At 39.8% G+C, this 12,500-nt stretch overlaps 1 protein-coding gene across 1 annotated transcript in view; it reads right to left on the reverse strand.

Moving 5' to 3' along the window:
- The window catches only part of LOC113830618 (uncharacterized), a 397,508-nt gene that overhangs the window by 79,500 nt on the left and 305,508 nt on the right, over nucleotides 1–12,500 (reverse strand). Inside the window, exon 5 of the mRNA XM_070124646.1 lies at nucleotides 9,038–9,121. Within this exon, the coding sequence (XP_069980747.1) occupies nucleotides 9,038–9,121 (84 nt within the window). The remainder of the gene's footprint in view (nucleotides 1–9,037; nucleotides 9,122–12,500) is intronic.

Here is a 12,500-nt window from a genome sequence, read left to right on the forward strand (position 1 = left end):
ACGTTTTACGCTACTGTATTTCGCTTTGCGTGTGCGTGACTTTATGAACACGTAACAATGCAGCATATAGAGGTGTACACAGGTCATGCATTATCTCACAGTCCCGCCTTGAATGTTGTTCTGACTGTTCTGACGCAAAACAATTGTTCCAGCATATCTCTGGGAGCGTGGTCGTGGCTTAACATATCCTTCATATAACACCCAGCCCTTAATCCTTCTTTAACCATAGAGCAATACTATGACAAAAAAATCCTGCTCTAAATCCTGCTTGTTCTCTTGGTTGGCTCCCATCTCTCACTCTGGAAAGTCTCAGTTCATACCTCTGAATAAAGATAAATAAAACAGAGTGACCCTGAACGAACGGGGCAACAGTTAACCAAGAACCCTTAACGCTCCCCCCCCCCCCCCCGATGGCGAGAGTGTTGGAATGTACTAATCACAAGTTTTATTTTTGTGTCGAATAGCGTGGGAGTAAATTCTCTAGCTTTAATGGCATGTCTCCCCCTGTACGTTTGATTAATTCTTTAGTTACCCCTTCCTCTTCTACTGTTTTATGGCGTTTCATAGTCATCGGGTCTGCTATCTAGTGCTGTTTCCCCCCAATCCGTGTGTTTACATTTCCCATTAAAGTGGCCGAGTATCCTTTTGAAACCCGATGTTTACTTCGTTTATACTTTTATTAAGATCATTTACTTTATTTATACTTTTATTATGATCTTTACTTCATTTGTACTTTTATTAATATCGTTGACTTTATTTATACTTTTATTAAGATCGTTTACTTTATTTGTACTTTTATTAAGATCGTTTATTTTATTTATATTTTTATTAAGATTGTTTACTTTATTTATACTTTTATTAAGATCGTTTACTTTATTTGTACTTTTATTAAGATCGTTTATTTTATTTATATTTTTATTAAGATCGTTTATTTTGTTTATACTTTTATTAAGATCGTTTACTTTATTTATACTTTTATTAAGATCGTTTACGTTATTTATACTTTTATTAAGATCATTAACTTTATTTATACTTTTATTAAGATCGTTTACTTTATTCATACTTTTATTATGATCGTTTATTTTATTTATACTTTTATTAAGATCGTTTACTTTATTTGTACTTTTATTAAGATCGTTTACTTTATTTATACTTTTATTAAGATCGTTTACTTTATTTATACTTTTATTAAGATCGTTTATTTTGTTTATACTTTTATTAAGATCGTTTGCTTTATTTATACTTTTATTAAGATCGTTTACTTTATTTGTACTTTTATTAAGATCGTTTACTTTATTTATACTTTTATTAAGATCGTTTACTTTATTTATACTTTTATTAAGATCGTTTACTTTATTTGTACTTTTATTAAGATCGTTTATTTTATTTATATTTTTATTAAGATTGTTTACTTTATTTATACTTTTATTAAGATCGTTTACTTTATTTGTACTTTTATTAAGATCGTTTATTTTATTTATATTTTTATTACGATCATTTCATTTATTTATACTTTTATTAAGATCATTTACTTTATTTATACTTTTATTAAGATAGTTTACTTTATTTATACTTTTATTAAGATCATTTACTTTATTTATACTTTTATTAAGATCATTTACTTTATTTATACTTTTATTAAGATCGTTTACTTTATTTATACTTTTATTAAGATCATTTACTTTATTTATACTTTTATTATGATCGTTTACTTTATTTATACTTTTATTAAGATCGTTTACTTTATACTTTTATTAAGATCGTTTACTTTATTTATACTTTTATTAAGATCGTTTACTTTATACTTTTATTAAGATCGTTTACTTTATTTATACTTTTATTAAGATCGTTTACTTTATTTATACTTTTATTAAGATCGTTTACTTTATTTATACTTTTATTAAGATCGTTTACTTTATTTATACTTTTATTAAGATCATTTACTTTATCTATACTTTTATTAAGATCGTTTACTTTATTTATACTTTTATTAAGATCGTTTACTTTATTTATACTTTTATTAAGATCATTTACTTTATTTATACTTTTATTAATATCGTTGACTTTATTTATACTTTTATTAAGATCGTTTACTTTATTTATACTTTTATTAAGATCATTTACTTTATTTATACTTTTATTAAGATCGTTTATTTTATTCATACTTTTATTAAGATCGTTTATTTTATTTATACTTTTATTAAGATCTTTACTTCATTTGTACTTTTATTAATATCGTTTACTTTATTTATACTTTTATTAAGATGGTTTACTTTATTTATACTTTTATTAAGGTCGTTTACTTCATATATACTTTTATTAAGATCTTTACTTCATTTGTACTTTTATTAAGATCGTTTACTTTATTTATATTTTTATTAAGATCATTTACTTTATTTATACTTTTATTAAGATCGTTTACTTTATTTATACTTTTATTAAGATCGTTTACTTTATTTATACTTTTATTAAGATCGTTTACTTTATTTATACTTTTATTAAGATCGTTTACTTTATTTATACTTTTATTAAGATCGTTTGCTTTATTTATACTTTTATTAAGATCATTTACTTTATTTATACTTTTATTAAGATCGTTTACTTTATTTATACTTTTATTATCGTTTACTTTTATACTTCTATCAAGATCATTTCATTTATTTATACTTTTATTATGACCGTTTACTTTATTTATACTTTTATTATGACCGTTTACTTTATTTATACTTTTATTATGACCGTTTACTTTATTTATACTTTTATCAAAATCATCGTAGAATAATTTAATGTCTTCAATCGCGTCGGGATCTAGTTTATACGGTTGGTTTACCCCATGTAGATCTCTGAAAGTTTTATTTCTATGCAAATTATCGTATACCGTGCATAGATTTACATCTCCGAATATTTATCTTTTAAAAGGAATCCTATTTCACTAGATATTTCATTGTCCCTTCCCTTCCCTTAGAATAAATGGTGCGTATCGAAGAATTAAAGTAATTTCCAAGCCTTCTGCCTCTGATTTGAGACACAAAATGGCGGTCCCTCACATATATCTGCGGAGCCTTCTCTCTCCATTATCTGGGGCTGTAGTGGATCCTGCCGCAGGTTGTGTGTGCGTGCGTGTGTGTGTGTGTGTGTGTGTGTGTGTGTGTGTGTGTGTGTGTGTGTGTGTGTGTGTGTGTGTGTGTGTGTGTGTGTGCGCTTTTCTCTATGCGAACATCAACCTGCGTGTACATATATACTATGTGCACATTCATAACATTATCTATATACATATACTCACACGGTATCTGAGTATGCAAGTAAATATATGTAAATATTAATGTGTGCATGCATATTCATATCCTTACACATTTTAAACAACTAAACTTCACCTAGGTAAATATATATATATATATATATATATATATATATATATATATATATATATATACATATATATATATATATATCCTTACACATTTTAAACAACTAAACTTCACCTAGGTAAATATATATATATGTATATATATATATATATATATATATATATATATATATATATATATATATATATATATATATATGTTTTTAGAAACCGAATAGGTAGATTGAAAAAGAAGAAAAAATGCACTGCATTTATACACCAGAAGGCAAAGGCTTTTGTCTGTATTTGCATGCAGGGAAAAATGCATGAAAAACACAAGGTAAATATTTCAGAGTTTGGCCGAACGTTCCGTAAAACGTTTTCAAAGCAAACTTCTTTTTTTCCCCTTTGTTGTATTAGTATAATACGATTACTCTTTGCTCCTTCTACATGTATACCAAAATGTATGGTGTTATTTTTGGTATTTTTTCGCAAAAAAGTGAGAGAAAGAGAAAGAACCATAGATAGGTAGGTAGAGAGGCAGATAGACAGATAGAGTGAGAGAGAGAAAGGGAGACAGAGAGAGAGAGAGAGAGAGAGAGAGAGAGATAGATAGATAGATAGATAGATAGATAGATAGATAGATAGATAGATAGATAGATAGATAGATAGATAGAGAGAGAGAGAGAGAATAAGAGAGAGAGAGAATAAGAGAGAGTGAGAGAGAGAGAGAGCGAGAGAGAGAGAGAGAGAGAGAGAGAGAGAGAGAGAGAGAGAGAGAGAGAGAGAGAGAGAGAGAGAGATAGATAGACAGACAGACAGACAGACAGATAGATAGATAGATAGATAGATAGATAGAGAGATACAGAGAGAGAAAGAGAAAGAGAAAGAGAAAGAGAAAGAGAAAGAGAAAAAGAAAGAGAAAGAGAAAGTGAAAGAGAGAGAAGAGAAAAGAGAAAATATGACTTTAAAACGGTGATTAGCCCTTCCCACCCACCTACCCCCCCCCCAAAAGAAAATCGGTTTAAAAAAATAACCAAAAAAAAATAACACGACCATAATTTGTAAAAAGGAGAAGAAGAAGAAGAAGAAGAAAATACGACCTACACCAACGACGTCGCCTTTACCCTTCTTATCAATTATGTCTTCGATCTTTCCCCTCTCCTCTTTCTCTTGATTCCTTCTTAATCTCGGCCGCACGCTCGCCTCCTCCGCCTGGTTCCCCTTTTCGAATGCGAATTACCCTCGACCCTTTTGCGGAAGTCTCCCCTCACCCTCTCTCTCTTTTTCTCTTTTTCTCCTCTTTTTCTTCTCTTTTTCTCTTTTTTTCTCTTTCTCTTTCTCTTTCTCTTTCTCTTTCTCTTTCTCTTTCTCTTTCTCTTTCTCTTTCTCTCTCTCTTTCTCTCTTTCTCTCTTTCTCTCTTTCTTTCTCTCTTTCTCTATTTCTCCCTCTCATCCACTCTCTATCTCTTTCTCTCTCTCTCTCTCTTTCTCTTTCTCTTTCTCTCTCTCTCTCTCTCTCTCTTTCTTTCTCTCTCTCTCCCTTTCCTTTTCCACCTTTCCTCTTGTCCCTTCTCGTACACTTCTCGTGCGCTTTTATATATTTATTTATTTTAAAATCTCATTTCCTCTTTTCTTTCCCCAGTTCCCCCTTGCTCACTCTCCCTCTTTATCTTCTTTTCGCTTTGCTTTCATCATTTCTCTTGCTTTTCCTTGTTATTTTCTCTTTCTTCCCCTCATCCCTCACATACTCCGCCATCTCTGTTCCCCTTACCTCTTCCTTCACCCTCTTTTATCTCCCCATCTCTTTCCCTATTTCTCTCCTGCCTTCCCCACTTTTTCCCCTCGCATCTCCCCCTCCTCTTTCGCTCCCGACCACTCTCCTGCTTCTGCCTTTTGCCTCTCTCTTTCCCCTTCCCTCCCACCTTCCCATTTCCTCTCCTTCACCCATCTTCCCCACTCACCCTTTCCCCTCCCCTTCACCCCTCTTCCCCTCCCTCCCATCTCCTCCCCTTCACCCCTCTTCCCCTCCCCCCCTTCCCATTCCATCTCCTCCCCTTCACCCCTCTTCCCTTCCCTCCCATCTCCTCCCCTTCACCCCTCTTCCCCTTTCTTCCCATCCCACCTCCTCCCCTTCCCATCCCCTCTCCTCCCCTCTCTCCCTCTTCCCCTCCCTTCCATCTCCTCCCTCCCCTCTTCCCCTCCCTCCCATCTCCTCCTCTCACTCTTTCCCCTCCTCGAACCAACTGTCGCAAACCGCGTCATATTTTCCCCTCTTTCTTCCTGGCTGCTCTCTTATCTCTGCCATTGGAAGCGTGCGTCCCTCACACATAAATATCCGCATAGCTTTTTAACAGCCACACTGACTGCCTCTCTCCACCTGGCTCACCTAGGCTCGCAGTCCTCAAACCCAGCTTGCTCCGTGTGGCTTAGGGAAACTTCTTTCTCCTTTTTTTTTCTCTCTCTTTCTCTCTCTTTTGCCTTTCTTTCGTTTGGTTTTGATTCCGTTCCTTGTTCTTTTCCCTTCGTTCTTATTCGTTTGCTCTCTCTTTCTCTCTCCTTTGCCTTTCTTTCGTTTGGTTTTGATTCGGTTTCTTGTTCTTTCCTCTCGTTCTTATTCGTTTTCTCTCTCTTTTATTTGTTCTTCACTTTTTTTTTCATCACTTCTCTTTCTCCCTACCACCCTCTTTATTCTCTCTTGTGTCCCCCCTTCTCTTTCTCCCCATCCCCCCTCCATCTCTTTCTTCTTACCACCCTCTCTCTATTTGTTTCTTTCCCTCTTTTTCTTCCTACCGCTCTCTCTCTCAATTTCTCTACCCCCATTCTCTTTCTCCCTGCCATCCTCTCTTCTATCTCCATCTCTCTCGCTGTTTCTCTCCTCTCCCTTTTTCTCCCTCTCTCTCTCTCTCAGTATCTCTATCTCTCCATCGTTCCCTTTTCTCCCTCTCTCTCTCCATCGTTTCCTTTTCTCCTTCTCTCTCTCTCTCTCCACTGTTTCCTTTTCTCTCTCTTTCTCTCCCTACCACTTTCTCTCTCTCTCTCAGTGTCTCTATCTCTCCACCATTCCCTTTTCTCTATCTCTCCACCGTTCCCTTTTCTCTCTCTATCTCTCAATATCTCCATCTCTCCACCGTTCCCTGTTCTCTCTCTCTCTCTCTCAATATCTCCATCTCTCCACCGTTCCCTGTTCTCTCTCTCTCTCTCAATATCTCCATCTCTCCACCGTTCCCTGTTCTCTCTCTCTCTCAATATCTCCATCTCTCCACCGTTCCCTGTTCACTCTCTATCTCTCCACCGTTTCCTGTTCTCTCTCTCTCTCTCAATATCTCCATCTCTCCACCGTTCCCTGTTCTCTCTCTCTCTCTCTCTCAATATCTCCATCTCTCCACCGTTCCCTGTTCCCTATAACTCTCACCTTTTAACCAGTTAGCCTTTCCCCCGCGCCAGCCCTCTGTGTACAGCCCTCGCATTCACTCCGACTCAGTGTACATCATTTCAATTATCCTGCACCGCGTCCCCCTCGACCTGCTTCTCTATGACCTACATGCCTCATATTCTGTATCTTGTGGCTAAGCGCTGCTAGTTCTCCCTAACCTTAATTAGCTTTTTTTTTCTTTACTCTTTTTTTTTGGTTTTTGTTCCCCTTCTATCTCTCGTTTCGTCGTCTATTTTTTTTTCTTTTTGGTTATTTTGCTTCCATTCTATCGATTCTTTTCGTTTATTTTTTTTCGGTCTTCCATTCCTTTTGGTTATTTTTGTAGGACTTTCTATGCCTGTCTGTCTTCCCCCCTCTTTCTCTTTCTCTGTCCTTCAGTTCTCTCGCATTCTCCAATATTCATTTCTTCCTCAACATCCAACCCTTTTCTCCCCTCCCTTTATTCTCCTTCTCTATCAACCTCACTTGTTTTCTTTGAGTGTCAGATTCCCATTCTCCAAATATTTCGTTGTTCGTTGTTTCCATCTCTTCCTCCTTGTCACTCAGGTCTGTTTAAATTGATACTCTTTAGTTTGCTGTGAGGCTAGAGGCAAACGGGGGAGAGAGAGGGAGAGAGGGAGAGAGGGAGAGGGAGAGAGGGAGAGAGGGAGAGGGAAAGGGAGAGGGAGAGGGAGAGGGGGGGAGGGAGAGAGAAAGGGAGAGAGAGAGGGTTAGTCAGATAGAGAGACAAACATACAATAAGGCATTCCAAAAGAAAAGAAAAACAAACAAATATACCTTTAGGTATGAGACAGAAAGGAATCCCATAAGATGGAGAAATATATACAGGTAATACTTAAATTAAAAGAGAACAAGAGAGAGAGAGCGAGAAAGAGAGAAAGAGAGAAACAGTCAAATATACAGCCAATCCCACACTCGCCCGGCAATCCCACCGCTGCCACCCATGCCCTCCCGTGATAAGTTCTTTTTATCACCGAACGAATCGTCCATTTAGATAACTGATCCCGTATTGATGAACAGCAGATTGCAAATCCCTGCAATAATGATTAAACATCCACTTTTCCTCAGTTCTCATTTCCACCTAGGAATCGATATAAACAAGTGAGACAGTCTGATTACAAGCAGATTAAGCCTATCATGATTCTCTGCTCGATTTCCTTTCTCCTTTCACTGCAATTTGCCTGTAGATCGTTATTATCATATTTTTGTTCCTTTGCTTATATTTTTGTTATATTTCTTCTTTTCTCTTATTATTCTTCATCTTTAATAATTATTATTGGTAATGACACTAATAATAAAAAACTCATTACTGTAATTAACAGTATCAATGTTTTCGGTACTATCATTACATAATTACTATCATAACCATCATCACTAGCATTATTGTTATAGAATTCTAATAATTACAACCTCCAATGAACTCAGGGAATTTCATCAGTCATAATTTTTCTTGATTTGTCACTAACAGTTATTTCTGAACACTGATTTACCTTATTGTCTTTGATTCAATAACTAATTGGTAGTGATTTTGTTGATAATATTTATGGGTGGATGGCATCTTTAAGAGCACCAGTTCATGCCAAGAGAGTAATTACTATGCTTAAAGGTATCAAACCTGCACATTGTATTATTAGAAAGGGTAGAGGGTAGATTTTTTTTTTTTTTTTTAGAAAGTAGGGATGACCTGAGAGGTGAAAAGTAAGGGCGGAATTCCGCACTTTGCATTTATCTTGCTTTTATAGTTACTTAACGTTATCTTCATTATCATTAGCAGCAATGTCATTAGCATCATTATCACTATTCTTATACTTGTTATTACTATCACTATGAGTATCCTCGTACCAGTTCCACTACTACTACTGTTTATACTGTAGATGCTGCTGCTATTACTGCCACTACTAATTGTTATTATAGTATGTTACTATTATATTTTATTAATATTATGATCATTACTGTCAGTTTAAACTTGTTATTCTCATTACTTTCATCACTGCAAACATAATTATTAGTATTACTACTATTACCATCGCTATAGTCATCATTCATATTTTCTTTCTGGGCGCTATTGTTGTTCCGATCACGTTTCATTACCAAAATCATCATTTTGATCATCCTCATCGCTGCCAAGGTCATCAGCTGCAACCACCATCGCCGTCACCCTAACAAGCAAGCACAACCATCACCTCCCAAGCCGTCGCAACCCAACTCAATTCCCAAAAGCAAGCCTCACCTGTCCACACTCACACAATACTCACCTGTTCGCCCGGCACATGCAGCGAGAGGCCGGAGGAGCCCTGTTGCAGAGCGTTTCCGTAAGGGGTCACCCATTCAGAGCCAACCTGCCGGGGAGGAGAAAAAGAGGTAAGGGGCGCATTCAGCTCAAGGGCGCGGCCAGGGCAGTTCCGTGTCAGTTCAGGTCAGATTCAGTGCCTGTCTTGTGTCGAAATCCACCCCCGCGTATGCTTAGTCAACCTCCTCGCTCGTTCGCTCGCTTTCTTTAGCTTGCTCTCGCTTGCTTTAGCTCGCTTCCACTTGCTTTAGCTTGCTTCCACTTGCTCTCGTTGGCCCACGCTACAATTGGCCAGTTTCTGTCGCCATTGAATCGGGCTGTGACTGCAACCGGCGATTAACTTGTCCGAACGGCTTAGTTCTCCGCGGGCTTCAGAATTTCCCTCGGTCGGACAGAATGGGCTTTGACAGTGTTTATCGGGAAGGAACCGTGTTTTTACAGCCTTTCCCCAGCTCATGGGTTGTGGTACGTGGAGGATTCGGGATTGACGGCGTATTTATAGAAAAGTAAAAGTACATATACTCCCGTTTATATATATCTAGCGTGTATGGGATATCTCTGACTTGCTGGAAATATAGCATTTTACCAAGTGAGATACGTGCAATATATGTCAATGTCAGATAAAGAAAACGAGGTATAATATACGGATTCCCGCACCACTATGATACTTATCGTAACTCAGACATGTACTACTACCCAGTTAAGCATCGTACTCGTGGACAAAAGATATCGTACCTATTACGCTCTCACAGGAACCGCAGGTGTATCGTTTAGGATGGGGTGGTAGTGGGGGTGGGGGGGAGATATGTACTCTTTTAAGGGTAAGGAAAAAGGGGGAGGTGTATTTTTTAAAGGGGGGAGAGGGGGAGGGGGGGCAGAGGAGGAGAAGGAGAGAGGGAACGAAGGATGTTGAGGTCTAATAGTATCGTATGATAACTGGTAATAAAGCCTTGTTTTACGAGAGGGTGTCCCGGAATGGTGACAATATATTAAGCCGGGTTATTTTTATGTCTGGGTTATGAGCGCACTCCTGGACGATAAAGGCGCGCAATAAAGGGTCACCGGCAACGAGGGAGCTTCAGGACAGCCCAAGGAGAAGGGGTTTGGGAGACGAGCCTGTCACGCCGTTACCGAAGCTCTCCTTGCAACGCTGGCAGGTGTGAGGGGAGGGCTTCTCTTGCCCCTCTTCTGATTTCTTCCCTCTCCCCTCTCCTTCCCTCCTTCCCTCTCGTCCCTGTTTCCTCTCTCCCTCTCCTCCTCTCCCCTTTCCCTCCCTCTCCCCATCTCCCCTTTTCCTCCTTCCCTCCCTCTCCCCTTTTCCTCCTTCCCTCCCTCTTCCCCTCTCCTCCTTCCTTCCCTCCCTCTTCCCCTTCCTTCCCTTCCTCTCTCTTCTCCTCTCCCCTTTCCCTCCCTCCATCCCTCCCTCCCTCTCTCTCCCCCTTTCCCTCCCTTTCCTCCTCTCCATCCCTCTCCCTCCCTCTTCCTCTCACCGTTTCTATATTTTTGCCAAGGTACGTGACTCAATTCTTTCCTTTCTTCTTAGCCCTGGATATGGGGAAGATGGATAGGTATGTAGGTAGGAAGGTAGGTAGATAATCAGATATACTGACAGAAAAAATATATATGTGGATGGATAGGCAGAGAGATAGATAGATAAATAGAGATAGATAGATAGAGATAGATAGGCAAAGATAGATATTTAAATAGGCAGAGGTAGATAGACAGAGATGGACAGATAAATAAAGATAGATATATGTAGATCGATATGGAAGGATAAAGATTGATAGATAGATCGAGAGAGAGTTAGAGATAGATAGATAGATAGATAGATAGATAGATAGATAGATAGATAGAGAGAGAGAGAGAGAGAGAGAGAGAGAGAGAGAGAGAGAGAGAGAGAGAAAGAAAGAGAGAAAGAGAGAAAGAGAGAGAGAGAGAAAGAGAGAAAGAGAAAGAGAGAAAGAGAGAAAGAGAGAAAGAGAGAAAGAGAGAAAGAGAGAAAGAGAGAGAGAGAGAGAAATACAGAGAGAGAGAGAAATACAGAGAGAGAGACAGAGACAGAGAGAGAAAGACAGAGAGAAATACAGAGAGAGGCAGAGAGAGACAGAGAGAGTCCACGGACTAATCCCAATGCCATCAAAATAGCGAATCGACTCCAATTGAAACCGAAGTGATTATCGGGCCTTAATCCGGGATCGACCTCGGCCCCTTTGCGTGTGTGTTGGACGCTCGACCGCCGCTTCCCCCTTTCTCTCCCTCAAACACGACGGGGATTCTGATTTGACTCAAGCATTCCGGTCAGTGTGACTTCTGAGGACGAGGAGGAAAGGGGGTGGGATGGGAAGGAAGTTGGGGTTGGGGGGGGGGGAGAGGGAAGGGTTGGGGGGAGGAAGTTGGGGTTGGGGGAGGGGGAGAAGGAAGGGTCGGGGGAAAGGAAGTTGGGGTCGGGGGGGGAGGAAGGGTGGGGGGGAGAGGGAAGGGTAGGGGGGAAGGGTAGGGGGAAAAGAAGTTGGGGTTGGGGGGAGGAGGAAGGGTTGGGGGGAGGAAGGGTTAGGGGGAGGAAGGGTAGGGGAGGAGGAAGGGTAGGGGGAAGAGGGTGGAGGGGTGTGGTGAGTGGAGGGGGGAGGAGGAGGAAATGAGAGGAGGGGAGAGGTGGAGGGGAGGGGTGTGCTGGGGAGGGGTGGGAAGAAGAGGGGAGAGTAAGAGAGTAAGAAGAGGGGGATGGGAGAGAAGGGTGCGGGGGGTAGGGGGAGGAGGAAGAGGTGGAGGGAGGGGTGTGATGGGGAGAGATGGGGAGGGGAGAGGAGGGGAAGGGAGGAGAAGGGGAGGGGTGTGATGTGGTAGGGAGGGAGGGGAGGGGAGGGGAGTAGAGAGAAGAGGAGGAAGGGAGGAAAGTGGAGGGGCGTGGTGGGCCGGGGAGGAGGAGGAGGAAGAGGAGGGGGAGGAGGAGGAAGGGAGGAAAGTGGAGGGGCGTGGTGGGCCGGGGAGGAGGAGGAGGAGGAGGAGGAGGAGGAGGAGGAGGAGGAGGAGGAGGAGGAGGGAGGAGGAGGAGGGAGGAGGGAGGGAGGGGAAGGAGGAGGTGGAGGAGGGAGTAAGTGGGGTAAAGTAAGGACTGGAAGTAAAGGTAATAGGGTAAGGGGAAGAAAAGACAGAACAGAGGAAGAAAGAGGAGGAGAAGAAAATGGAGAAAAAGGGAGAAGGGAAAATGAGGAATAGTGAGGGAGGCGGTGAGGAAAGGAGATTACGGAGAAAAAAAGGAGAGGAAGAGTAAGGGAAATAGATGAAGGAAGATGAGAAAGGGAAGGAGAAGGAGTAGGAAGAGGAAGAACAAGAAACGGCTGATGGAGAAAGAAAAAGAAGAGGAAGTAAGATAAAAAAGTAAAAAAAGAACGAACAAAATACAAAAGAAGACGAAAAGCAAGAAAAAA

Source organism: Penaeus vannamei, chromosome 8 (genome assembly GCF_042767895.1).
Source record: "Penaeus vannamei isolate JL-2024 chromosome 8, ASM4276789v1, whole genome shotgun sequence".
Lineage (NCBI taxonomy): Eukaryota > Metazoa > Arthropoda > Malacostraca > Decapoda > Penaeidae > Penaeus > Penaeus vannamei.